At 39.4% G+C, this 27,197-nt stretch overlaps 1 protein-coding gene across 1 annotated transcript in view; it reads left to right on the top strand.

Annotated features, from left to right (window-relative positions):
* The window catches only part of LOC148044512 (complement factor H-like), a 44,585-nt gene extending 22,677 nt beyond the window's left edge, over positions 1 to 21,908 (top strand). The window contains exons 14-23 of the mRNA XM_087719178.1: positions 1,245 to 1,427; positions 2,314 to 2,493; positions 3,594 to 3,758; positions 4,249 to 4,419; positions 4,948 to 5,124; positions 11,867 to 12,052; positions 13,215 to 13,391; positions 16,343 to 16,525; positions 17,359 to 17,554; positions 21,450 to 21,908. Of these exons, the coding sequence (XP_087575304.1) occupies positions 1,245 to 1,427; positions 2,314 to 2,493; positions 3,594 to 3,758; positions 4,249 to 4,419; positions 4,948 to 5,124; positions 11,867 to 12,052; positions 13,215 to 13,391; positions 16,343 to 16,525; positions 17,359 to 17,554; positions 21,450 to 21,459 (1,628 nt within the window). The 3' untranslated portion in view covers positions 21,460 to 21,908. The remainder of the gene's footprint in view (positions 1 to 1,244; positions 1,428 to 2,313; positions 2,494 to 3,593; positions 3,759 to 4,248; positions 4,420 to 4,947; positions 5,125 to 11,866; positions 12,053 to 13,214; positions 13,392 to 16,342; positions 16,526 to 17,358; positions 17,555 to 21,449) is intronic.
* Positions 21,909 to 27,197: the final 5,289 nt, after the last annotated feature.

The raw sequence follows: 27,197 nt of genomic DNA, 5'->3' as shown, positions 1-27,197 counted from the left end.
GTCAGGATCAAGCACAATTGGTGTGCAAGATGACGTTTTGCAGAGCTCCCCACTCACAGTTGCCACTTGCTCTTCAAAGAGGAGCCATGTGTGCAAGAAGTATAAACTGAACCCAAGCGGAGAAGTGCAATTCCACTCAGAGTCACGGCTGATAAGGCCAATCACCCATAGCCACTTGGTCTTGTTTAGGGTCGATCTAACGTCTCTTCTTCCCCATTCAGACCCTCACAGCCATCTGGATATTGTGACAGAACTGTGACGGATTCACTTGAACCACTAGGGACAGAAATGTGCAACTAGGTATAATTGAAATAGGATAATACTGCAGAGGAATTGGTGAATGACCTCCCCCAACAACTTCATACAGATGCTTAGAAAGGGATGGGGCTAAGCCTTTAGTCACAAAGCAAGAGGTACATACTACACTGATCCACCCTACATTTACTGGAACCAGCCCTGGAGTAGGAAGAAACATCTCAATAAGTGCCCCTCTTTCCAAGTTCCTGAATTAGTCCGGAATGTTACTTTGATTGATGGTGTCAAAGGTTCCTTTTCTTTCAGCCATGGGTGACTCAACACCAAAAGCTACTTATTTCTGAATTTTCTTCAGTATTTAATGTGAAGGAGAAAGTTACCTTTGCTCTGATATTTAGCCAGCTGGCCCTCTTGGGATTCCTTCTAGGCATTTAAGATAAATGCTTGACCATGTTCAGCATTAATTGTCTTAAAATGGAGCACTTGGTTCTAAATGTAACTTTCCTCTACTTTCTAATACTTTCGTTCATTGTTCCCCTGTTGGTTAGTACCAAGTCAGAATGGTTGATGCTTTTCTAACTTTTACATGCTTTGAAGAAGAAAATTATTGAAAACTCACATGTAGTCTTTGCTGAAGAACTTTCTAGCTATTACTGCAACTTCACGTGTCTTTGTAGGATTTGCAAACTTCATCCAATATCTTTTTGCATCTTTTTGAGGGTAAGGGAAGAAATAAGTAACAGATAACAATAGTAGAGACAAAAATCGACTTATTTATTTTTTTAAAGTTATTTCTAATATATACTCTTGGACACTTGACCTATTTTGACATTTTTAACAAACATTATCTATTACTCTTCTTCTACTGTTTTGTTCCTGTGGTTGTTGTAATTGTTGCAATAGATATAACAACAACAATAATATTCAAGCATATCTGCTTGGGACTTGAGTAAACACTCAAAATAAACGTGATATTCTCTTTTTTCTAGAAAATGTTGTATCTTGTCCAGTATCACCCATCATTTCCCATGGCACAATTATTGGTGAATCTAAGCCAACATACCAGCATGGTGATCTATTGGAAGTTCAGTGCGATATCTCATTTGCCTTATATGGATCAAAAATCATAGAGTGTGTGGATGGTGAATGGGCACCCTTACCATCATGCATAGGTAAGCAGCAACTGTCTGAAAGACGTGTTCACAAGAAGAAATATGAACAGACAGACTTGTAAATGTAATACCGTCATTTCTTGAGCTTATGTGGGGGTGGGGGTGGCAGAGGAGGGAGTGTTCCATGGTGTGAAAACTGGAATCTTCCTTCAAAACAGATTCCAATGCATTATTAGAAGAGAATGGAAGGGATGAAATTACTTTCCAGTCTTTAAGTAACACAATCATAGAGGAATTCAAGTATTCTGATTTATTCTAATAATCTCATGAGTCATGAATATATTCCTGTGCTTAGTTCTAATACTTGAGCCTTTGTTCCTTGCAACAGGAAGTAGAAATTGAGAGTTGTCTTTCTCTTTGTAGCATTTCCATGGCTCCATCAGAACAAATGGTAGAGCCAGACATTGCTAGAGGTAGCATGATATTCGGAAAATTTGAGACAAAGTATTGGAAACAAAATGAATGTAGCCAATTCACCAATTCAGGTTAAAAATACCATCTCAGGTTTTGAGACTTCAATGTTGAAAATTAAATAATAACGACCAAAATTGCAGCAAATAATTCAAATAATTAGCAAAACAAATATTTAAGTCATGGTAATATAGTACAATTTGAGAGTAGAATGTGGATGTTCACACAGATTTGCCTCCTTCATTTGACCAGAACGTTCTGTCAGAGATATTAAAGGCCTCTAACAAAAATTAATAACAAAATAAAAACTGTCCATAATGTTTTATTTTTATTGATTGATTGATTGATAAATAGATAGATAATGGAGCTACAGTGGGTATATGAAACAAAGGGGGCAAATTGTTAGAAGAAGCTAAATTATTAATACCTTTATGTAATAATACCTTTTTTGCTTTCTTACTTCTGCTTTCAACAGAGGAATCAAAAACATGTAGACGACCTCCAACAATTAGAAATGGTCAATTGGCCAATGCTAAGTCATCCCCATACAGGCATGGTGAAACCGTGACATACAACTGCAGAAAACCTTCTGTCCTTACTGGGACCAACCCAGCTACGTGTCTTCATGGGCAGTGGGAAGTACCTTCATGTCTGGGTAAGCAGAGAGTTTTGGGTAAATCTACAGAAATGAATTCTAGGCCTGTCTGGGAATACGTCAGTATTTATTATTGACATGATTGCTCAGAAGATTCAGTGGGATAACAATGGGAGTTTCTGCTAGGAGGCAAAGGTCATATTGAATTGGTTTATGCCAGTGTGGTTCACAGGTATTTTTCATGTCTGATCCCTATTTAAAGGGGTTTTTCACAGGGTCCATGAAAAAGGAAGATTTTAGTCCTTTTGAAAATGATTCAGTCCCAGATATAATCCTGGTGGGATTATGACTCTACCCTTAGACAAGACAAACCAAATGCACAGGTGTAGGTGGCTCAACAGCGGTAACTTTAAGAGGGATCTAGGCAATCTCTTAAATATGAGCCAGAGGTGTTTGGCAGCTGCCAAAAAAGCCAGTGAAGAATGATTAAGAAAGGATGTTGAGACTCTAAAAAGGATGTAGAAAAGAGTAACAAAAATAATTAGGGGGCTGGAGGCTAAAACATGAGATGAACGGAGGCAGGAACTTGGCATGTCTAATCTAACCAAGAGACGGACTAGGAGTGACATGACAGCAGTGTCCCAATATTTGAGGGTCGCAGAGAAGTGGAGTCAGCCTATAGCTTTCATTTTTTTATTATTGAATGGTTTTCAAGACAGTCTGCCATAGATTAAGATTCCTATGTTCCTCACCATAGGGGAGATCTATAACTGGTAGCCTTGAAATTCAGAGTGGGACCAGAAAAGCAAGGGATAAGATTGTTCAGGTTCATTGATTTATTGGTTGGTTTGTTTATCAATCCAACCTGCATGTTGCCCACCTCATTAAAGGCAACTCTCTGTCTCATCTGCCTGCAGTTTAGTTTGAGGAGAACATCAAATCTAAAATCCTACACAGGAGAGTAGAAAGAGATGCTTATAATCTGTCAGTCAGAGTAGTAACAGATGAATAAACCAAATATTGATAGGCTATATTTTTGATAGATGTACTTGGAATATGAAGTCAGGTAATCTAGAAGAAGAAGAATGGAGTATATAAATAAGGAGAAGAATAATTGATTTATTATATAAATACTTATGTAACAATATTTGAATTGTTAGTTAATCCTCAAGATTGTACACGTCCACAGTATGCAGACTTTCAACCAACTGTTCAGACTACAAAGCGGTTTCAGACCAACCAGTTTGCAAACTACCACTGTGGTTCCAAAGTGCATCAAACAAATTGTGTTAATGGATTATGGTTTCCTGAGCCACGGTGTGAAGGTATCGTTTGCATGCTATGTACCAGTTTATCGTTTCTTCAATAGGATGACGTTAATCATATCTAAAAAATAAAAGTGTTCAGGGCACAAGGTGTGTCTTCATTCCTTTCCAAAATTGTGGGAAACTGGGAAGCATTCTAAGTATCTTTCGTTAATTAAATCTTACTTTTGTCCAATTCATAGATAAGCAAACATTGTGTTAAATGGATAAACTTTGCCTGGATTCGATGAATGCTTGCAACTGGTTTTGCTCCTTTGTATTTTTCACATGTGCCTTAGACAGATGTTCTCAAAGTCTAAGTCTGGACCACAAACGAGAACTGCTGGCCTAAAGAACAAAATCTAGATTATCATTACATGTTACCGTATCTAATGACAGTTTGGGCCATATCAGGCCCAAAATACTTAGGGGAAGACTTTCTAAAAATAGGTTTAAGAATGTCCAACTCTAACCCTAATCAAACTCTAATTATGAACTGTTTTTGTCAAAGGAACCTGCCCTCCACCACCTCAGCTTCCCAATGCCATCAATGTAGCCGAGATGAGAATCTACAGGAGCGAAGAAGAAATTAGCTTCAAGTGTCAAGAACATTTCCTTCTTCATGGCCCACAAAAGATAAAGTGTGACGATGGGAAATGGCAGACACCCCCTCGCTGTCTTGGTTTGTATGATCAGATTTGCCTTTATTCTAAAGAAAAAAATAATATAAAGAGCTATTTGAACGAAGGAAGGGAGAACATTCAAAGCATGTTCTTATGGAATTCTTCACAGCCATTAATCCTCAGTGGTGTCTCTGTATACGTGCATGTGCTCTATTCCAAGGGACTAATCAGGTTCTTTGCACAGTCTACATGTTGCCTTTCTCTTTCTCTGAGAGTCAAATCAGGGTTGGTCCATGGATGCTAAAACTATTTCTCTGTCTTTCTGCTTTGACCTGTCTTTGTATATGGTGGCAGACATCTATGTGCTGTATATGCTCTACCTGGCCCAATGTGAATCACATGACCAAGAGGGAGGAGATTATGATGGAAGGGTTGGCAGCACCTCGAGTCTTTAACAACCACTTCTCCACTAGTGGTCGCTTTTTGCATTGAGATTTGTTTTTTGAATCAGGTTTCATTGAAAGAGATTTGCTATGCAGATACAATAGAAATGTCTTTATGATATTTTATTTCTTTCATGTTTCTAGATTTACGATGTAAACCTCCTCCTGAAATTGACAATGGTATACCAGTAATTGAAAACGTCACAATGTTTCCTCCTGGTGAAATTGTGGAGTATCGTTGCTCGTTAGGTTTTGAAATTAGTCAGTTAAATACTGTAAAGTGCGAAAATGGGAAATGGTCTGAGCTACCTGTTTGCAGAGGTAAGAAATGGTAGTTTTTTCTATAGAAATGCCAACAGTGGGTTTGAGTTCTAAAAAAAGTTATACATGCATTTTTTTTTCATTCTTACGCTGATATTAGAAATGGGAGAAGGAAGATGCATAAACGAGGAATTCGGAGTTTTTATATTGAAATTTCACAGGTATTAAAATGCCACATAGATGAACTCAAGCGTTAATCTCATTTGAAATACCATGTTTACGTTCAGAACTGTTCTTGTCAGAGCAGGGTTCTGACTTCAAAATCTCTCTTATTCCCAATTTATAAAGGACTTAGAAAATGCCATTTGGACATCACACAACTGTTGCGTGATGTCAGAAACTATTATTTTTCAAGGTGAAGCTGCAAAATAAGTCTCACTGCTTTAATAAGTCAGCTCAAGGATTGCCTTTCCTAAAGGCCTCTTTTGCTGCCCCAGAGAAGAGATGAGGACTGTGGGTGGCTTTAGGCAAGCGTGATATGATAACAAAAATATATGCAAAGTAAGTAAGCACAGCAGTGCAAACCTTCTTTTTTTTGCCTGTCTGTGACTAGTCTTCACTAGTATAACTTTCCTTTGAGCATTTATTTTCAGTGCTATTCTGGCTGCCCTGTTTTCTCTCCTAGATATCTGCTAGAATTGCTGGGCCTCCTTAAGCAGGAGACCATTATGCTTTCTCTGGGAAGAAGAAAGACCTTTGTCTCCGGTCTACAAGAATCATTTCTCCAGATTTTATCTACAGTATTTCTACCAGAAATACATGCAATCTCTCAAAAGTTTCTCTTGCAAGACAGGATGGCGGGGCAAAGCTTGGGGGCTCGGAGGCATTCATTTTTGGTTGGCTTGAATGCAAAATTTGTAGTTGGAGAAGATTGCAGTCACGGAACTAACGGTGACAAAGGCCGGAGCATGTCATGCGAATTGTGTATGTGTGTGTATGTGTGTACACACACAGGCATGTGCATGCTTGTATAAGATTTTACTTAAAGGAAAAGATAAACCTAAAAAAGAATAAGATTAATAGGTCCAAGAAAAAGAAGGAACTCCCCCCCCAAAAAGTTATGAATGTGATAACTTATTTTAGTTTTATATATAATTTTATTTTATTTTTTCATTTTCATAACATATAACTACATGCATACTATTACATAGCCAACATCGTATTGTATTATTAAATGTTTACATCAATTCATCTTACCATCAACTCCCGAAAACAATTATTGGCTCTTCTGCTCTCCATACACTGTATTTGTACCTTATCCATCACTTTCTTCTCCTTCTCTCCTCCCCCTCCCTACCTCCTTTCTTCCCTCTGTCACCCTTCTCTTCTCTACTTCCCCTTCCTCTCTCCTTCTCCTCTCTCCCCTTTCCACTCCTCCTTTTGCTCTTCCCTCGTCCTTGCCTTCTCTCCTATCCCTCTCTTCTTCCCTTAACTCTCTCCTTCACTTCACACTCTTCATCTCATTTACTTGGTGTATTTCAGCTTCTGAGCAAACTCCGTTTTATGTTGATGGTATTTATAATTCCTTTTCAGTATACTTATTTAATTTTAACATATATCTTCCTCCTTTTTAAAAAAAAGAGAGAACAAAAGAGTATACTTATATAGTCATTATACTTTTCAACACCCCCCACCTAATTTTGGCTGAGATGTAGGCCTGCTTACAATTCCCAGCTATTCTCATCATTATATTTATATAATTATAAATCCTTACACGCTCCCACTTTGTAATTCTGTCTTTAAATCTCAATAGTTTCCCATTGTCGGTATATTTCAGCGATGGCAAACCTTTTTTGGCTCACGTGCCATAAGTGGGGGGGGGAGTGCAGGGGGGTTGTCTGCAGGTGTGCTCACCCATAATGCAATGCATGACTGCCCCCAGCCTGCATGCGTGCACAACAGCCCCTCCCCCCATTTTTTGCATGCTTTTTTTTTGCCCTCCCCAGGCTTCAGGGGCTTTATAGGAGCCTGGAGAGGCCAAAAACAGCCTTTCCTGCCCCCCCCCCCCCGAGGCCCTCCGGAGGCTTCCCTGAAGGCTCTGGAGGACTAAAAACAGCCGTATGAGCAAACCGGGACTTCCAATTTCTCTGTTGGGTCATATTTTTTGACCTCCTGTGCCTTCAGGGAAGCCTCCTGAAGGTCCCCGAAGGCTCCAGATGACTAAAAACGGTCCTATGAGCAAACTGGAAGTGACTTCTGGTTTGCTCGTAGGGTCGTTTTTCGTCCTCCGGAGCCTTCAGTGAAGTCTCGGAAGGCCCCTGAAGGCTTCGGAGGGCTTAAACCGGCCCTACGAGCAAACAGGAAGTCAGTTCCCGAACTTCCGGTTTGTCCGTAGGGCCGTTTTTTTTGCACTCCAGAGGCTTCAGGGAAGCTCCTGAAGCCTCCGGAGGGCCTCTGGGGGGGAGGCTGTTTTCACCCTCCCCAGGCTCCTATAAAGCCTCCGGAGCCTGGGGAGGGCAAAAATGGCTTTAAAAAAGGCTGAACTCAGCTGGCCAGCGCGTGCATGTGTGCTGGCCAGCTGAGAGGGAAACACCTCGCGTGCCCTGACAAATGGCTCCATGTGCCACCTGTGGCACATGCGCCATAGGTTCGCCATCCTGGGTATATTTCATGTTCCCTCTCCATTTTTCCATATCTTGGCTTAGGCTACCCTTAATTGTGTTTAAATAACAATCCTTACTGTTCAATGTTAATTACAATTCCCTTTATCTACTATATAGAATAACAAGCGGTACACACCCCACTTTGTTCATCATCTTAAAAGTTCTATATATGTCCATGTTTCATATATTTTAACCCATGCTTAATTGTCCTTCTATTGTCATATTCAATCAATTAGCAACTCAATTTAATTATCATGTATAAAAGTGAATCACAGACCTCTGCTTTACAATCTCCCCATATCCGTTTCATATTTGTCCATATTCCATATGCTTTATCTTTTATTTAATTATCTTTCCATTATCATATTCAGTCAGTTAGCAACTCCATTTTATTGTCGTATTTAGGAATCAACCCCTTATTCTAGCTTTATATTTTCCCATAAAACAATTTCTAGTTGTCTGATTTTTTTCGTAGTAAGTCTTTTGTCCCATTTCTCTATTCCTGCCTTCTCCCTTTTCTTTGTTTTGACATGTCCACCCTCTTCAATTTCCCCCAAGCCTCCGTCAAAAAGGTCTTTTATATTTCCCTTTGTTGGGACGTAACCTCCTATTTCAATTTTCCTTATGCCACTGTCAACCTCCAAAACATATTTTGCCTGCTTTTTATTCCCTTTTGTTGGGACACATCCCCCCTTTTCAATTTTCCCTGTACCAGTGCCAAGCCCTATGGAGTTTTTTGTCTGCTTTTTATTTCCCACCGTTTCTACCACTTCATTGTCTCCCCCCCCCCTACTTCCTTCCATTCTTCTTTAAATACCTGCTTCTCTGGGTTTAGAATTCTATTTAGGCTTGATTTTAATGATTTATACATATTTTTTTCTAATTTCACATAGTTCTTCAAATTGCCACCTTTCCATAATGTCCAGTCCCAAAGTTACAGTTAGTTATACAATTCTTATTTCAGAATTCTTCTGGTCCACCTTAAATTTATCTACTGCAGCTGCTGTGGGGGAAGAGTGACGGGAGCCATCTTGGTCTTTTGTTCTTCCTTAAAGTCCAATTCCAACATTGCTGTTAGTTGTACCAAACTTATTTCGAGATTCTGGTCCACCTTAAATTTAGTTAATTCACCTACTGTGAAAACGGAAGAGAAGCTGGAGCCATCTTGATCTTTTGCAGACAAAAAAGAAAAAAAAAGACTTCGTATTTCCCCAGTTCTTGATTTTGTTATTATTTTTTCCTTAGAAACTTTCTGCTTCTTGTTGGTTATAATTGCTCAAAATATATTAATTGGAACAAACTTGCATACAGCCAATTTATGTATGTTTCTCTTCCCTCCTGCTTTTCCAAGTTCTGATTTATGACAGTTGGTTAATTAAAATTTCCCACACAGGCAACATTAGGTTATCAGTTGTCAGTAAGGAGATGGTGCTTTTTTTCTTGATCTTTCCCCCTTGTTGCATTCCAGCTCTCAGTAATTGGAGTTGCTTAAAATGTGTTTGTTAAAAGACACTCAGACAAAGCAAATCTTCACGCTCCTAGACGCCTTTAAAAACACAACCTTTTCAAGTCCAAAACCAAATTTAGAGTTTGTGTTTAAGTGAGTTTGTCACTTCTCTTCTTTCTCCTTTCTGTCCAAATTATTTCAAGCAAATGGCTCTCTTTGGGGCTAGTGATTCAACCCTCCATTTTCCCCTTCTTTCTTTCCCCTTCTTTCTTTTTGTAAAAATCCCAATCTCTCCATCAATATTATTTATGCTCTCAAGGTTCTTTGCTTGTTCCAAGTTCTGATTTATGACAGTGGGTTAATAGATCTTACCAGGCTTTCATCTCACCTCTGAACGCTCCCGTTCAGCTGCTTTGGCCTGGAGGCAGCTTCTTGTGCAGCCATGGTTCCATGCTGCTTCCCCGACTCCGATTCAGAGGGCAAATCTCTGACCTACGAGGGACCTGTTGCACTCCCTCTGGGTCTGATGAGACCCTGCCCTTTCTTCAGTCCTCCCCCCCCCCCAACAGAGGAGTTATGATCCAAAAATGGATCTTGGAGACAGTTTGTCAGACAGGGTTCATTTGAGACTCTTCGGAGCTCATATTCCCCACATCTGTCCAGCTGGAGAACTTCAGATCAACTCCATTTTATTTTATTTTCTAACACCTTCGTTTTGCCACTTCTACTAGCTCTGACTTCTAATGATCCACTCTTCCATTGTGGAAATTTCAACACTGTTCCATCATTTTGCATATAATAATTGCCATAGACTTTAATCTTTTAAAAGTATTTTCTGATTCAGTATACATCATTCCCAATGTAAACATGTTCTAGGTTTTTTGCAATATTAATCTTTTAAATTGTTTATAATCATTGTATATTTTTATATCCAAAATTTCTTAGCTTTTTCACAAATCCACCACACATAATAAAATGTTTCCTCGTGTTTTTCACATTTCTAACATTGATTTCAAAACCTGCAGGTTTTGGTGTATTCGGGTTATCTATTGAGAGTATCTTGTCGATGTTTCGCCAAGGTCCCACTCATCATCCTGTGCAAGCAAAGCCACGTCTGTCTGTCTGTCTGTATGTCTGTCTGTCTGTCTGTCTGTCTGTCTGTCTGTCTTTCTATCTATCTATCTATCTATCTATCTATCTATCTATCTATCTATCTATCTATCTATTCAGGTTTTGGCGTATTCAGGTCTTTTCCTGTGTAAGATTGAGAGTATCTTGGTGACATTTCAACGAGGTCCCACTCGTCATCCTTAGGCTGATGCCTTCGGCTTTGTGCTTGTGCGAGCAAAGTGTGATCGGAGCTGCCGTCTTTCTATAAATATTGGTGGGGGTGTGTGGAGTGCTGGCTTTGTTGCTATAAGCGGATTGGTTGGCTGTGTTATAACATCTTGATTAGTTGATGGAGTTGATGTTTGCAGATTAGTACATTGTTTCGTAACATCCTGTGTGGCTGATGTACTGGCTGTGTACCTATTGTTCTTTTGTGTTGTAATGACCTGGGTAATGGATGTGTGATGACATCCTGAGCTCTATTGTAGTGATATCCTGAGTCCTGTGCTTCAACCTCCTTGGGGGGGGGTGTGTGGATGCGTTTGTAACATCCTGAGCCTTTCTGTTGTAACCTCCTGAGTTCTGTGATGTAATGTCCTGAGCAGATGGCTGAGGTGTAACATCCTGGGCTTTGGTTTGGCTCCGAGTTTGCGGTCTGGCCATGTGTTCATGGCGTGTTTGCTTTGTGGGGGGGGGGTCAGAGGGGGGGTGCAGCAGTTGGTGATGATGCCATGGTTTGGCTTCTGGATAGTGGCTGCATTTGGTCTATGGGATGGGTTTGGGTTTGAGTCTGGTGAGGGTGATTGGTGGTTGTGTCCTGTGTTGTTCTGGGTCTGGTGTCGGTTTTCGTGGCTGGGACTCGTTTGTTGACGAGGGCTGGTTTCCAGATGTCTGGTAGGTGGGAGGTATCGTCACGTTTATTCATGTTGTGGGGTTGTTTCTCTATTTCCATGGCTTCCATAATTATTCTCTTGTTAGCAATAGCAATAGCAGTTAGATTTATATACCGCTTCATAGGGCTTTCAGCCCTCTCTAAGCAGTTTACAGAGTCAGCATATCGCCCCCACAGTCTGGGTCCTCATTTCACCCACCTCGGAAGGATGGAAGGCTGAGTCAACCTTGAACCGGTGAGATTAGAACCGCTGAACTGCAGATAACAGTCAGCTGAAGTGGCCTGCAGTGCTGCACCCTAACCACTGTGCCACCTCGGCTTGTTGAAGTGTTCAGTTTTGGAGATTAATTTGGTTCTTTCAAAATCAATTTCATGTCCTGTTGCTTTAAGGTGATGGAAGAGGGAGGAAATTTTTTCTTCTTTTCTGACTGTGTTCTTGTGTTGCGTTGCAGTGCGTGCATTTATTCTCCTATTAGTTTGTCCAATGTCAGACAGGAGAATAAATGCACGCATCGCAGAACTCCTATGAAGGAATTCTTTGCAAAGGTTAGGGTAAACTGAATAGGGCTCTTGCATCTTAACTTTTTAAAACTGCTATTGATAATGATATGCTGGTTTTTTTTAATATTTAAGGAAACATTGGCATAAATTGATTTGTACTGAAAGATGTCTTTTCAATTCCCCCCCCAGAAAAGTCATGTGGTCCAGCTCCAGACATCCCCAATGCTTCACTGCGGCAAGAAAATAGAGAAAATAGAGAAGAACATGATTCTGGAACAATAATAAATTATACATGCAATCCTGGATTTGAGGCTAAAGAATCTGCTAAAAAAACATGCAGAAGGGGAGAATGGGTAGGAGCTTTCACTTGTAAAGGTACAATGATTTTATTTTTGAACTTCTCAAGGTAATTGTTTTTGAAACAACGTTGTTTTTTTTAAAAAGTTTTTTATTTTCTTTTACTACAAACCTTGAAAAGCGACGCTTAAAGGAAAGAGGGCAAACTCTCTGCCTCACTCTTTCAATCTACGCAGACTCAAACGGGCATTTGTTGCTCCAGAGAGTGAATGATTCTGTGTGTTGTGTGGGCAAAGAAGGCTAAATTAAATTAACCAATGGAAGCATTATTGGAACTGATCGACATGTGAACAATTTTGTGACTTTAGCTGGCCTAATGTTGACGATATATTTTGTCATCATTTATTTTTGACCTACATTCTATCTCTCTAGAATCCTTCAGAAAATGGACATTTTATACAGAGTATAAAAAAACAAATATAACATCCTCAGTATAATCAACTGTAAAGATAGTAAAGCAACAGAACGGACCAGGCAACCTTTATATTAATCTGTTCTCCCTCATCCAGATCTGATGGTTTCCAAACACCATCAAAGGATACTGAGACCATCTCCCTCACAGCCCAGGGTAGAGGATCACAGTGGCATCCATGGCTTTGATGCTTCATGACAGGCCGATTGGAAAAGGCCAGAATAGTTCGTCATTCAGAGGTTCACTAGATAGCTTCTTTTCTACATGAAGTTCATGGAAGGATTCAAATTTCTTGCAGGATAATCCAGTTTTCCATACAACATTTCAGAATTGCTCTAATTCACAGTACCAGCTATGTATCAACGTCGTATTCTTATTTATCTTTTAGAAACAAAATTAGGGAAGAGATTGCATAGAGGTTCTCCCACCCTCCAAGTTAACAACCGTCCTACAGAAGAAGTTTCAGAGAAAATTACTTACACAAACCCAACACTGCCATTAATCTGTCCAGATATCATGACAGCATTGATTGAAAGCAACCGGGTTCATTTCCTCAAGATGAGCAGAAACTGTAGGAGGAAGAGGAGCTTCCTCTGTCTGTAGCCCCACACTCTCCCCACCTCAGAGGGAAGCAGCCCCCTTGTGTTCTCTGGGCTCTACGGTGTTTGTTGAGGGCTCTGGTTTCAAAAGCGGGAGTATGTCTTCAGGCGTTTGCTTTAGGAAAAGTGTGTCTCATTTGAATGGGACCGTTTTTTATTTCCATTTTAGATATAAGATGTTCTTCTCCCCCTGAAATTGAACATGCTCGGATTATGGGTGAAAGAAAGGCAAAGTATTTGACTGAGGAGAAAGTGAAGTATCAATGCAACACAGGCTACGTTCTTCTGGGAAATTCTTTCATTACATGTTCGAAGGAAGGTTGGACAGAAATACCACGTTGTACAGGTATTATGTACAGATCTTCACTACATAGAACTGAAGTTAGAATTGGAAATGAATCTGCTTTTACTTCACCGGCTCTTTCGTATTATTTTGAAAAAGTTCTGCCAGGCTTTTCCAATATTTTATTGCTAGAATTGTAAAATTTAATGTCCCTGTGAAAGTAGAATATATTATCATTAACATTGCACCTCTTCTGCAAAATTTTGAATTTCTGCTCATTTAAATCTATTCATTTTATTGCTAATTTTTTTAAATCTTATTTGTAAGAATATGTGTCTTTTGGAGCACAAACATGAATTTCTATTGCGCACTTAGCCCCTCCTTCTCAATCCTATGATGTCATAGAACATGAAACAGGTTATCATTTTTAAAATATCGTATGTATTGCATGTATTATTCATGTTAACCTCTTCATTTGTTTTCACAGCGATAGTCATCATTCTACCAAGATATGTAGATTGACCTATTTGCTTATTATTTTTGTCCATTTCTTAATCATTTCTATTCCCTTTTCCCTTTCAGATTTAACCATTTGAGGGTTTCCTACATTACTCCTCATTGCACCATTCACATGTCTAACTTTCCTTCAAACCATTTACATTCTCAGCCAACATTGTGACTTCACCCATAAATGAAATTATGTTCACATCCAGGTCCCCAACCAACGCAGGCCTCCTTATAAGCGTTCGTTATACTTTGATAAAGGAATATATAATAATTATGCCACACTGGGCGTGTCTAACTTCTTGTTAACTGTCCCCTTGATAGTCATGCTGGCTTTATATCTCTCTAATACCTTTATTATGAATGAATGAATGAATGAATGAATGAATGAATGAATGAATGAATGAATGAATTATCATGTTCAGCAATTAATTTTCAACTCTACACAAAACATTCCATAATTTCAAGTCTGTTCCTTTTATCATAAACTCCCTAAATCAACAAGCATACAATAGAATTTATCTCTCACATCCAAACATTTCTTTATTTTAGGAAATTAAGAATGTCCTAATTATTGTCCAGCTCAAGGACAATAATATTAATAGTATCTCCCTGCCCAGCATAAAATCCTGCTGCAGTTCCCCAATTTTGCTCACGGTCACATTTTGTAAGTTTTTGGACTTCTCTCCCATATGCATTCACAGGAACAATGAATGAACTAACCCCCCTGTAGCTCTTCACTCACCCTTCCTATCTTTCCTTTTCCATGGGAGCAATAGCACCTTCTTCCAATTTAAGTTGAAATATCCATGTGTAAATAAGCTGCACGAATTTCCCACCTTGTCATAATTCACTTGTTTTCCTCCAGGGTACCAAGGCCTACTCATATACTGTAACCACTTACCACTGAAAGCACATTTTTCAATTTCTCCTAACGTAGCATAAAATTTGCCCACCCTTACCATTTTTCATCATTTGCTGCATTTTTGTGACTTACTAACATCAGTAGCGTTCAGGTCCACACCTTTCAATTCCATCCCTCAACCTATCCCTAATTATTTGCATTATAATTTATATAATGGGAAGGATGACATGGGCGATTATCTTCAGGGCCATCCGGAGAGTTTTGTGAAATACCCGATGGGAAAAGTTGCTTTTATCTATTCTCAGCAGGAGACCAAACATAGATCAGGTCTATTAGAGATGCCCAGGGAGGGGGCTTACCCAGGTATCTGGGAACAGTCTGATTCTGTTGGATCTGAGGAAGGGGACGGGGTCCTCAAGGCTGTCAGTGCAAGTGCCTGCCTATTAAACCCCTCCTGGCTGGTGAAAACCTCCATGATGTTGACCTCCAGGTGGTGATCAATGCATCACTGCAGAAGGGGGCATCCCCGGGACCCTTTAAGGAGACATTAGTCTGTTCCCTCCTTAGATGCTGTGGGGGTTTGAATAGGGGACAACAGGCTTGAACCCTGGTTAGACTCTGTTGCTATGGCTGCTTGGAGCTTGGGATCTGGGAATTTAAAATCTTCAGCTCTGGATGAGGTTGCACTGCCCCAGACAGATCCTCTGTACAACTTGTGGGTTCTCGTAGGCTCACAATACCTGTTCAATGGTTCATGTGACATTGCTGTTATACAAGTTGCACTAGTTGATGGTTTGCCTCCGGATTCAATTTAACATGTTGGTTATCATTTTCAAAGCCCTTCATGTAACAGGGGACTATTTCACCCCAATGGGATTGGCCCACTCCACTCACTCTGGCAAAGGGAACATGCTGTAGACCTCCTCAGTCAAGGAACTTTGCTAGCAGGATCTAGTAAATGAACTTTCTCTGCCTCCACAATCTGGAAAATCCTGCTGTGAGATATGCCCTCACCCTCCAGGCCTTCTGGATTTGCCTCAAAGCCTGGCTTAGCCAACTGGCTTGGGGCCATGATGGAGTTCTTTACCCTGGAAGTGACTGGTGGACTAAGATAGAAGATTCCACCCCTCTGGTGCTTATGTACTAGTTCCTAGTTTTAGTCAATCTATTAATTTTAATGTCTATTATTTTGAAATGTTTTTTTCTATTCTTGCCTTTATTGTGTTGCGAGCCATCCAATCAATTCAGTACTTACATGCACAACATCCACATACAGCTACACAATTTATTAGTGCAGAGTTTGAACAATTATTAATGGAAAACGGGTGATAAAAATAAGAACTCCTTCTGGGGAGATGCCGTTTATCCCAAAGCAATTGTTATTCATTTAAACACAGATCTGACTTTAGGTATTAAGAAAGTAATGACACTATATTATCTGAATTTGAAAGACAACACAAGGACAACACTAGTAATCATTTTCGGTCTATCAATTAATGATATTGTTGCTTTTTAAAAATAAGAAATAGTATAATTTTGAAATATAGTTCCTTATGAACGTGTTTAAAATGTGCATTTATGTGTCTCCACTGACATATTTGTCATCATGAGGAGTGTTGCTCAATAGATTCTGTATCTATTATAGTTACGGAAGGAAGATGTGGACGCCCACCTCCTGTGGAGAATGGAGATGTTGTGGACACACCCAAGTTAACCTATTTACATTCTGAAAGTGTAACTTATCAGTGCCAAAATTTCTACACAATGCAAGGTTCTCCAAGAGTGACTTGTCAAAATGGCCGTTGGTCACAAACACCAACATGTAGAGGTATAAGTAATATCTATAATTCTTTGTAGATATATTCTTTATAGAGAAATATAGTATTTTGGAATGGAATAAATTTCATGACATGAGAGGTGTTATGTCAGTATGTTAGTGCCAGAAGATATTTTACTGCCTTGTAATTGAATTAGAAGTGATAGTATTATGAACCAAGATAAAGTAACTTTTTCAGGGAGAAACTGCTTCAGAATGGAGAATTGTACAAGGTCTTTTGCCATTTGTAAATGTTGCCCTCATTGTGTGAAACCTTCCTGGTGAAATTCTGCTGTCCTAAGCTATATTTAATTAGAGAGATCTTTTTAGTCAGTGGCATGATTGAAAAAAAATCTGATTTTAGTTTACATGAGTTCAGTAGGTAGATTATCTTTTTCTTAGTATTTCACAGATGAGAACACAGGGCCCTCCATCATCACCATCATGCCATTGTCATCAATCAATCAATCAATCAATCATTCCCTGAACAAAAATTACAGAAAGACATGTTTCCTAACAATCCACTAGGTTCTTTTTGAATAATAGTTGAATCACTAGGGAACTAAAATTATTAAATGTGGAAGAAGGGAAGGGGACTGAAATGTTTCTCTTCTTCCTTTTACACATGTAACATTGTCTTGCTTAAAAGAGGTTTAGTTCATGACTGATAATTAGTTCATAAGAGACAAAATAAAAAAGAGAGACATCCATTTATATACTGTAGATCTGCAATCATTTTAGCCTATTGCAACATAGAATTTTCAACCTAAACCTTAATCTCTTTATCAAAGGAATTCTTCAGTGTCAAACTTTCTATGTTTCATCTGATCTGTGTCCTTTTGCAGTTGCTTGTACAGCAAGTGAAGAAGATATGATACAACGTAATATAAGGCTGAGGTGGCCCCGTGGGCATACACTATATTCTATGGATGGAAATGTAGTGGAATTTGTATGTTTAAGAGGCTATAATCTACATCCATCTTCTGGACCATTAAGAACTAATTGTGTGGAAGGGAAATTTGACTATCCGTATTGCATTCGGTATGTATATTTTCAGAAAAATACTTTAATTCACTAAAGTTATCATTTATTTTCCTTGTCTATATTTATATACTATATACCTATATCTATATCCATTAGAAAAATCACTTGAAGTACTTAAAAGACCCAGGTCTGGCAGCTAAATGTGTGGATGTAAATGGTTTCTAAGGTAACTTTGTCTTCTGCATTTCTTCTTCTAAATCAGAACATTTCTTAACAGACTTGAACACTGAACATTAATAGACAGACTTATGGACTTTGTTTCATAGAACAAAATGAAATTCAATGGTGAAAAAAGTAAGGTTCCTCATTTAGGCAAGAAAAACAAAATGTGCAGTGATACTTTAGGTGGTACCTGGCTCAATAGTAGTAACTTGGGGTCTTAGAGTCCTCATGGAGAATTACTTAAGGATGAGCCAGCAGTGGGCTGCAGCTGCCAGAAAAGTCAATCCAGTTCCAGGCTGCATAAACAGAGGGAGAGAATCAAGATCACGTGAAGTGTTAATACCACTTTACAATCCAGTTTTGGTTGTCGTGATGTAAAAAAGATGTGGAGACTCTAGAAAGAGTGCAGAGACGAGCAAAAAAGATGATTTGGGGACTGGAGGCTAAAATATATAAAGAAGGGGGGATGGAACGGATATGTCTAGTTTAATGAAAAGAAGGACTGGTGGTGACATAATAGCAGAGTTCCAATATCTCAGTGGAGAGGGAGTCTCCACTAGAAGAGGGAGTCAAGTTATTCTCCAAAGCACCTGAAGGCGGGAGAAGAAGCAATGGATGGAAACTGATCAAGGAGGGAAGAAAATTCCGTGACAGTTATAAGAATTAATCAGTGGAACAACTTGCCTCTAGAAGTTGTGAATGCTTCCACACTGGAAGTTTTTAAAAAGAGTTTGGATAACCATTTTTTCTGAAATGGTATAAGGTTTTCTGCCTGAGCAAAGGGTTGGACTAGGAGACCGCCAAGGTCCCTTCCAACTCTGTTATTTTATTAAGATTCCAACCGGTTCTAAACGGCACGATAGATTTATGGAACCTCTTCAACCGAACCGGTTAGAACCGGCAGGAATCCATCCCTGAACCACATGTATACTATTACATAACCAACATCGTATTATATTGTTAAATGTTTACATCAATTCATCTTACCATCAACTCCCAAAAATGAATATTAGCTTTTCTGCTCTCCATACACTGTATTTGTACCCTATCCATCACTTTTTTCTCCCTCCCTCGCTCCTTCTCCCTACCTCCTTTCTTCCCTCTGTCGTTCTTCTTTCTCTACTTCCCCTTCCTCTCCTCCTCTCTCTCATTTTCACTCTTTCTTTCTCTCCTCCTCTTCCCCCCTGCCCTCTCTCCTATCCCTCTCTTCTTCCCTTACCTCTCTCCTCTACTTCACACTACTCTTCATCTCATTCACTTGGTGTATTTCAGCCTCTGAGCAAACTCCATTTTATGTTGATGGTATTTATAATTCCTTTTCAGTATACACATTTAATTTTAACTTATATCTTCCTAAGACCAGGATATTTCTCTGTGCTGGAGCTGAAATGAGTAGAAATTCTACTTTAAAACCTGTGGGCTATTTTCACTGATTTCATTGGCCTCAATCAACAGATTTAGTTGCATCAAAATGAATGGTTCCAAATGAACACCCACACATTTTACTTTATTTCATTTGCATTGATATTGAAATATTCTGCTATCCTTTGAACTTCCACATGCAGTTTACTCACTCATGTGTTCATATGCATATTTAAAAATATCTATCAGAAGCTGCAGGGCAAGAACAAAAAATAAAATTAACTAAATTAGTAACTGCTGATAATAGCAATAGCAAAAGCTCTTAGACTTATAGACCACTTCATAGTGTTTTACAGTCTGCTAAGGGGTTTACAGAGTCAGAATGTTACCCCCAACAATATACGGTTTTCCCCCGAAAAAAAGACAGGGTCTTATTTTCTTTTCACTCACAAAATATGGCTTCGGCCTTATTATGAGGGGAGGGGTTATTGTTTTGCGGTTGCCGGAACAGCCACTCATGCAACCCCCCTCCCTCTCTAGCCATGCAGAGAACCATTCACTGGCATTTTGAAGGCGCCAAGCTGCGGGAGCCGGGCGGCGGCAAACAGGTGCTAATGCAGCTTGGCGATACCCCTAGGTCAGTGAATGGCTCTGTGCCCGGCTGGAAAGGGGGTTTTCCCGGTGGCTTCTCGTGAGCATGGTCACTTCATGGCTGTTGTGTTGCACTGCTGCAATTTTCCCATGAGGCTGTGCATGGCTCTTTGGGAGGCCGCTCATAAGAGAGCAGCTGCCTGGCAACCCCCCTCCCCTCTTCAGCTGGGCACAGCACTGCTCACCAACCTATCGGTATCCCGAAGGCGCCAAGCAACGAGATCACTTTTCCCTCCCCCCCACCAGTTCCCACTTCTTGGCACCTTCAGGACACCGCTAGGTTGGTGAGCGGCGCTCTGCCTGGCCGGAGGTGGAGGGTTGCCCAGGGGGTTTATTTGTGGGGGAGGGCTTATATTTTTGCCCACCAGAAAAAATGTGGCCTGGCCTTATTATCAGGAGATGTCGTATTTTCGGGGAAACACGGTAAGTCTTCATTTTACCAACCTTGGAAGGATGGAAGGCTAAGTCAACCTTGAGCTTATCAAGATGAAACTCCTGGAAGAGGCAATGCAGAGTTAGCCTGCAATACTGCATTCCAACCACTGTGCCACCATGGCTGTGTAATCATACATTATATATTACATGTAAAACGACACATCCCACAAAATATTTCTAAGTTTAAAATAAATGGAAAAATAAATTGAACAGGAAGACTCTCTGAAATGAATGGGACCAGATTGATTGATTATCCCTCACTAAATGAGATTCTTTTGACTTCCAATGGGGTCAAACCTAAGAATTTACTTGCTTTCTGTTGAAAGCTTTAGGGTGCACACTGATTAAATTTGTTCCATTGAGCAACATGAAATCAATGAAAATAGCCCATTGAAGTTAAATAAGACTTTCCAGTCATTTCATTCTCAGGACAGACGGATCTCCTGGTCTTCAGTTTTGGAATCTGATAGGATTCAGCATCAGATTAGAAGAGATGAAACGATGGGTGATGTTTGTGCCTCCTTGTCTCATGCCTCATTGTTTTTAAGTATTAACCCGACTCCCCATAGAACTTCCTTCCCACTGCTCTAAATGGGAGGAATTTCATTTGGATCACAGGAAACTTATTATATGATGGGGTCTGCATTTGAAATCGCAATGAATACAAATGGTATTAGTGAAATACACATTTTGCCGAAATTTACATGCAAATATGAAATATTTCTGTAGTGGACATTTTATTGAAAATCTTCTTAGTTAATGAAAAAAATGTAGGCTTTCTTGACATTGTGTGCTACAATTTCCAGGTATTCTTCTATTCTCCGTGTTTTCTGAGTATGCCATGAATTTGTTTATTCACTGCATTTGTGTTCCATCTTCCCTCAAGTGTATCCCCTGTGAGGGTGAATTTAAGTTTGGTTACATCTAATTCCCCATTCCTATATTTAAAATGTTGGTATTTTGAGTTCATTCTGACTGCCAGAGTTTATATCCCAAAGCATCAAGAACGGCTAATAAATGATTAAAGTTTATTACATGTCATTGGGTCAAAAGTCACCTTAAAAAAGATAGAAATTGCTCAGTGATAAAATGGTTCTTGAGCTACTTGGTTTAAAAATGGTGATACTGACTTTCAGAATCGTCCTGCTATGTAGTTTGATGTCTTAAAATTATTCCAGGCTGCTTTCTATTGCAGATCAGATGAATGAGTTTTAAAAATAATTACCTAAAATGTAAAGATGCAAATTTATTTCTTACTTACTGTTCACATTTTATTTTACAGATATAATTAAATAAATAACGGGACATATACGGCACCATTAGAACCAGAAGATGAATGTCTGAAATAATATATCATTCTCTTTAAAGCTGGATGAATGAAGCTGGATTGTATACAATTATAAATGGTGGATCTAAACCTAAAAGCCTACTTGGTAAAAGACAGATTTTACCAACTCAAATTATTGGGGAAATGATAACGTTTAAAAACAAGTTGATAGAACATCTTTAAGGCAGAACACATATTATAATGTAACGTTATAAAGATATTTTTAAAAATGCATCTGGAGGAATGTAGATGTTTTCTATATATATTTTAGTTGTAAACATTTAATTATTCTGAATTATGAATCAGCATCTTAAAGCAATGACAATAGATAATTGAAATTGATGTTTTTACATATAGAGGTGTCAAGTTCTTTAAAAAAAATTAAAAAAAACCTTAATCATTTTTACCGCAAAACTATTTGTAATTTAATTTGTAAAGATGCATTTAGTACTTCAGTTCACAGTCTAATCAAAGATCCAGGAAGAACCTTGGTGCTCCTTATGTTGCTCTGGAAATAGCCAAAGGGACTTTGATGTTCAGAATCTGATGGAGGTTCACCCACATGGATTTCTATCATTGTTTTTGTTTTATTTTGCTTTCTTTTGTTTGTTTGTTTTTACAGTATGAAATTATTATAAGCAATTAAAGATTAAGATAAAGCCTTCCCAAACTCCATCCCTACTAAAGCTGTAATTTAAGACAGAATGGGATAGAATTTGCCACGGTATAAACTCAGTCTGATTCATTGTTCCATACAAAGTGAACCCATTTGAAACAAATCTTGTAGCACCTTTTCGGAGTACCAAATCCCCTCTTGCTTTTGATGACCATAGAAGAAGGCTGTGCTTCCTTTAATGGACAAAGTGAAGGGAAATTCCTCCATGAGGAATTTGATGTGTCCTCCTTGAACGTGACAGAGCTGTTTGGTAGAAACCTATACGGAAGATATTATCTCAATGGCCTTTTCTAAACATTAATTGATTTGCTAGATTAGGTCAGCCGCTGATGCAACGGATGGAACACACTTGTCCTCATTTAGCAGCCACAATTGGAGCCGGCAATTCAGTTGTCACAAGAAATCGTTGCTAAGTGAAAACTGACTACAAGCATGCTGAAGATTTTACTTCCGCAGGTGGGATGCGTCACATGCAGGCCACCCCCACCCACCCCCCAACTCTGCAAGGGAAAAAACGTCCCAATACATCCTGATGCGTCACATGATCAAGTTTGAGACCGGTGCTTTGTAGCATCAGATGGACACATGACCCCCCTATGCCTAATGAGCCCAAGGGAAGCAAACAGTTTTCTGGAACTTGACTCCCAGGGAAGCCAGATAACAGGGCAGATCTTGTAGTCTTTAATACTGCTCCCCCTCCCCTTGGAACCTTCACTCTGATGCTGGGATCATTCTCAAGAAGAGGAGGTTCACAGCTGCATTCATTTGAGGGGAAGGGGTTACAAGGGAGTAAGCAGGCGCACCAAGGGGAGCATACATTGAAAGGCATGCGCTCTTTGCCTAGTCCAACTCCTGAATCACTTCAGAGGCAAAGCCTTTAACTGAAACCTGATTAAGACATCCAGGTGAAAACTTCCAATCAGCTAAGATGATAAATCTGAGCCAGTTTACTCGCAGTAAGGACTTTTTAGGGAAGTGCTACACTGGGGAGACAAACAGCTCAGAAAGAAGAACTTGTTTAGCCAATCTCTCTGCTCTGCAAGAGGTGGAGGAGAAGGGAAAAATGCACCAGGAACAAGACATCTACTAACCAACAATATTGCAGAAGAAATGACTGACAGGGAGATGCTGCAAAGGTTACAAGAGATTTCTAGCCAATGAGGTACACCAGATCAAGAAACCAGCTCCAGGGGAAGAATAGAACTAGATTTTAGGGAGATGGACCATAGTAGCCGTATTTCGCAGGTCTGCTTATCTTTTACTTTCCCTCCTCACAACCATCTAAGTCAGGAGAAGTCAGCTTGATTCTTTTCCTAATAATTATCTCCTTTCCTGGGCTTTATAAAAAGTTTCTGCCCTTCTTATTTCTGAAATTGTTTCTGAATATTCTTTCCAAGGTCCTCTCCATGATTCCCTACAGCAAAGGAAGCAGTATTCCGGGGTAGATCCTTGTCACGGCGATGTCATGTGATTTATTGGGACCTTCCCCCCCTTCACTAAACCAGGTGTGGGCGTGGCCAGTGAGTGACACTTCTGGCCCATGGCTACCCTGGCCAAGTTGGTCCAGCAATATTATTTGGGTCCTATTGGTTGAGATATTGAACAGGAACTCTTTCACACGCGCACCAACAGATGAGTGTCATCGGAGTCTAGGATGAATGAGTGAAGAAAGTAGTAGAGATATTTATAATCCCTAGAAACTGTTAAAGGAAGATACAACCAAAGGAGGTGATAGTCTTGCTTTTAAAGGTTCGAAGGTTGAGTGAACTAGCCAAAGACATGGCTCTGCTTTAGCTGCTCTCTTTGGTAAATTAAAGCGTCATAAGTAGGCCAAATGTAGCCCTCAGCTTACAATGGCAATCAAGGCCAGAATTTCTATCACAGAATGGCAATGTACAGCTAGTCCTCAATTAATGACCACAGTTGAGCCCCACATGTATGTTGTTAACTTTGAACATTCACCAAATGAACTGTTATAAGTCAAGGATCTCCTGTACTTGTAACGCACAACATGATGTAATTGTAACTTAATGGCAGTGATTTTGGCAGTCCTGTCGCCATAGTGAAGCAGGGACTACGCGGGTTGTTAAGCAAAGACCTACTATGAATGCGTTTTCCAAATTCCTGCTAGCTTCCATAAGCCCCCCTTATTGAGTGCCCTTTGAATGGTTGCTGAATGAATGGTCATAAGTCAAGGACTACCTGTTCCAGTAGATCCAGCACAATCCACAATTCTATCACATGGGTCATACAGGTGTTGTGCCAATGAAATTAATATATCATTTGCAAGTATTTGCATTAGGATGTCATGCCACATATGATATCTCAATTTCTTTCCCTCCCTCATTGTATTATTCTTTCTATAGAATAATTTATTATTCTTTCTATATACCTATATTAGGAAAGGCAAGCCAGCCTTCCAGTCCAAACCGCCTCCAGTTCAATAAGAGAAGAAAGAAAAAATTCAATGGGAAAAGAAAAAAAATAGAAAAATCATCTCCACTTTCTCTCAATGTTGCTCATTCCCAATTTCTGTGTGTTCCTAGATAAAATGCTGAATGGCTGCACTTAAGTCCAAAACAAAAATAGAGCTGAGGCACAATAAAAATAGCTGATTTGGACCTGACCAACTCAATTACTGAGGTGAAGGATAATCATCAATAAATGTTAAAGATTAAATGTCAAGAACACACCAGAACAAGCATTAACTTTAAAGTGTAAGATGGAAAAACTGTCATCAGATGTGGATTTCTGTGGAATCTAGCAGTAATAATTGACAAAGGGTAAAAAAAATCTTGGGGTTTCTACTTTTTTGGATCTCACAGGTAATGGAAATTCTGGCCAGGAATTCCTTAATTGTTACAATATTTTCATGTCTTTCATATCCAAAGAGACTTGTAGAAGAAGCTGGATCTGAGGAGGAATTCCATTCACAACTTTCAGAAATATCTGCCCATTCTTCATACTATTCTCTGGTTATCACACATCCCTATCATTATCTGCTTCTTTCTGTTGACATCTTTGATAATAACATGAGAAATCATAAGAGTATGTGGCAGCAACCCAGATAAGAAATACATACAAGAGCTTCTCCAGCTTTAGTATAATAGTTGAGTCCTGCAAAAAGCCTCCTCCCAAAGTCTCTTCTTATATACTCTCTTGGGAGGAGCCTAATCACAACCACCTGGCCCCAATTATCTTCTATATCTCCGTAGTTGCTGTCGGTGCTTATCTGCCCATCTTTGCCTGGCATCCGGGACCAACCCCCTTAGCTCCTCCCCACTGCTCCAGGGCCTGAGGTCAGGGACCAACTCCCTTTGGCTTTCACCTCTGCTCCATGCCTCAGGCGCCTCCTGGTGGCCAACCAGCCTCTCTGGTCCCTGCTCGGAGTCTGAACTCTGTCCAGGGTCCTCCACATCTTCCGGAGCCGACTCAAAGGGCCCCTCACTATCGGAGTCTGTTTGCAGCTCCAGCGGCTCCTGCTGGGCCACAACAAGTATGTGTGGTTTTCCAATGCAATAAGGATGAATCGATGTGCTTCCTCCTTCCAGGGTGAATGAAGTAGGCTTGCAAAAATAACATGCATTTCCCAGTATGAACAGAGGAAAACATTGCAAAGTTTGGTGTCAAGAAAAAAAATCTCCATATAACTTTGACAATGAAGACGGTCACGCATCACAACATTAAAGTATCTTCCACTCTAACTGAGCTAATATTCAAGAGAATTTCTGTGTGTTCCTGCACTAGAAAGGAACACCCTTAAATGAGAAAAATATCTAAAGAACTGAATGTTTTTCAACAATAGCACTTAGACTTATATATCACTTTACGTGCTTTAAAGCTCTCTCTAAGAGGTTTACAGAGTCAGCACATTGCTCCCAACAATTTGGGTCCACATTTTATCCACCTTGGAAGGATGGAAGGCTGACTCAATTTTGAGGCTGGTGAGATTTGAAATGCCAAATTTCAGTCATCAGGCAGTCAGCAGAAGAAGCCTGCAATACTGCACTCTAACCAGTGTGCCACCATGGTGCACTACTGCACCACTGTGACTTACTCATTTTAATATTAAAATATTAAATAATAAAACATGTATAATATTTCAATAATATTCATGAGGATATTGTGTGATGCAAATCAACTCTTGGATTTAATGACTAGGACATTCCCAAGGAAACACCAGAGATATGATACATTTTTGCATTGATCAATCAATCTATTCAATTTAATTCAATCTGAATTAAAGAATCTGAATCAAACAAAATGATTAAATGGTACATAAACATCAGCAATGGAACATTTTTCTAGAGACCCACATGAACCCACATGAACTTATTACTCAATGGAACTCAGTCATAGTTCATAAATTCTTATTTTTTTTCTTTTTCTTCTATGTCTTGCCCTTTGAGGTAAATTTCCTTTCCATTTATTTCCTCTTTCAATATTCCATTCTTTGCTTTTCAAAAACAAACTGGTTGCCAAAAATATCAGCAGGTTTAATCTCTTTATATTCATTTTCCACTTCAGTTTTTTGGATTTCAATTCCCTCATTTTGCATTTGATAAACATCTTCAATTTTTTCCTCATATTTTGCTGTTAGCTGCTCCAAGTATTCCAATTTTTGTTATATTCTCTCATATGTATTTGATGGCTTCAGTAATTCTGAAAATATTGTCTGTACATTTACAATCTGTATGTTTTCTTGACATTGTGCCATCTTAAGAAGCGCATCTGCCCTTGCTTGGAAGGTTGTTAATATTAAAACATGGATTCTCAAAAGCCATTTTTCCCCTCTTCTCTGGTTGAAAACACACTTCAAAGGGACATCTAGCTTACCCCTATCGCTCTGTAACGAGCCATCAAAACAAACCGTGAAGAGAGGAGAAAGTTCCGCTTGAATACACAAAGCTCCAATCAACAAAACCTCCCCACATTCGAGCAGCATACCACTGTTAAAATGTTCTTTTTTATGTCTATTTTATATTCCAAATTAGAAAAAGAGGTCCAATCTTTAAATGAATTTTTTA

Source organism: Thamnophis sirtalis, unplaced genomic scaffold (genome assembly GCF_051295495.1).
Source record: "Thamnophis sirtalis isolate CommonGarterSnake01/CBP01778 unplaced genomic scaffold, rThaSir2_p1.2 scaffold_7, whole genome shotgun sequence".
Classification (NCBI taxonomy): Eukaryota; Metazoa; Chordata; class Lepidosauria; order Squamata; family Natricidae; genus Thamnophis; species Thamnophis sirtalis.
The sequence above is the reverse complement of the archived record's forward strand: the minus strand, read 5'-3'. Positions and strand labels throughout refer to the sequence as shown.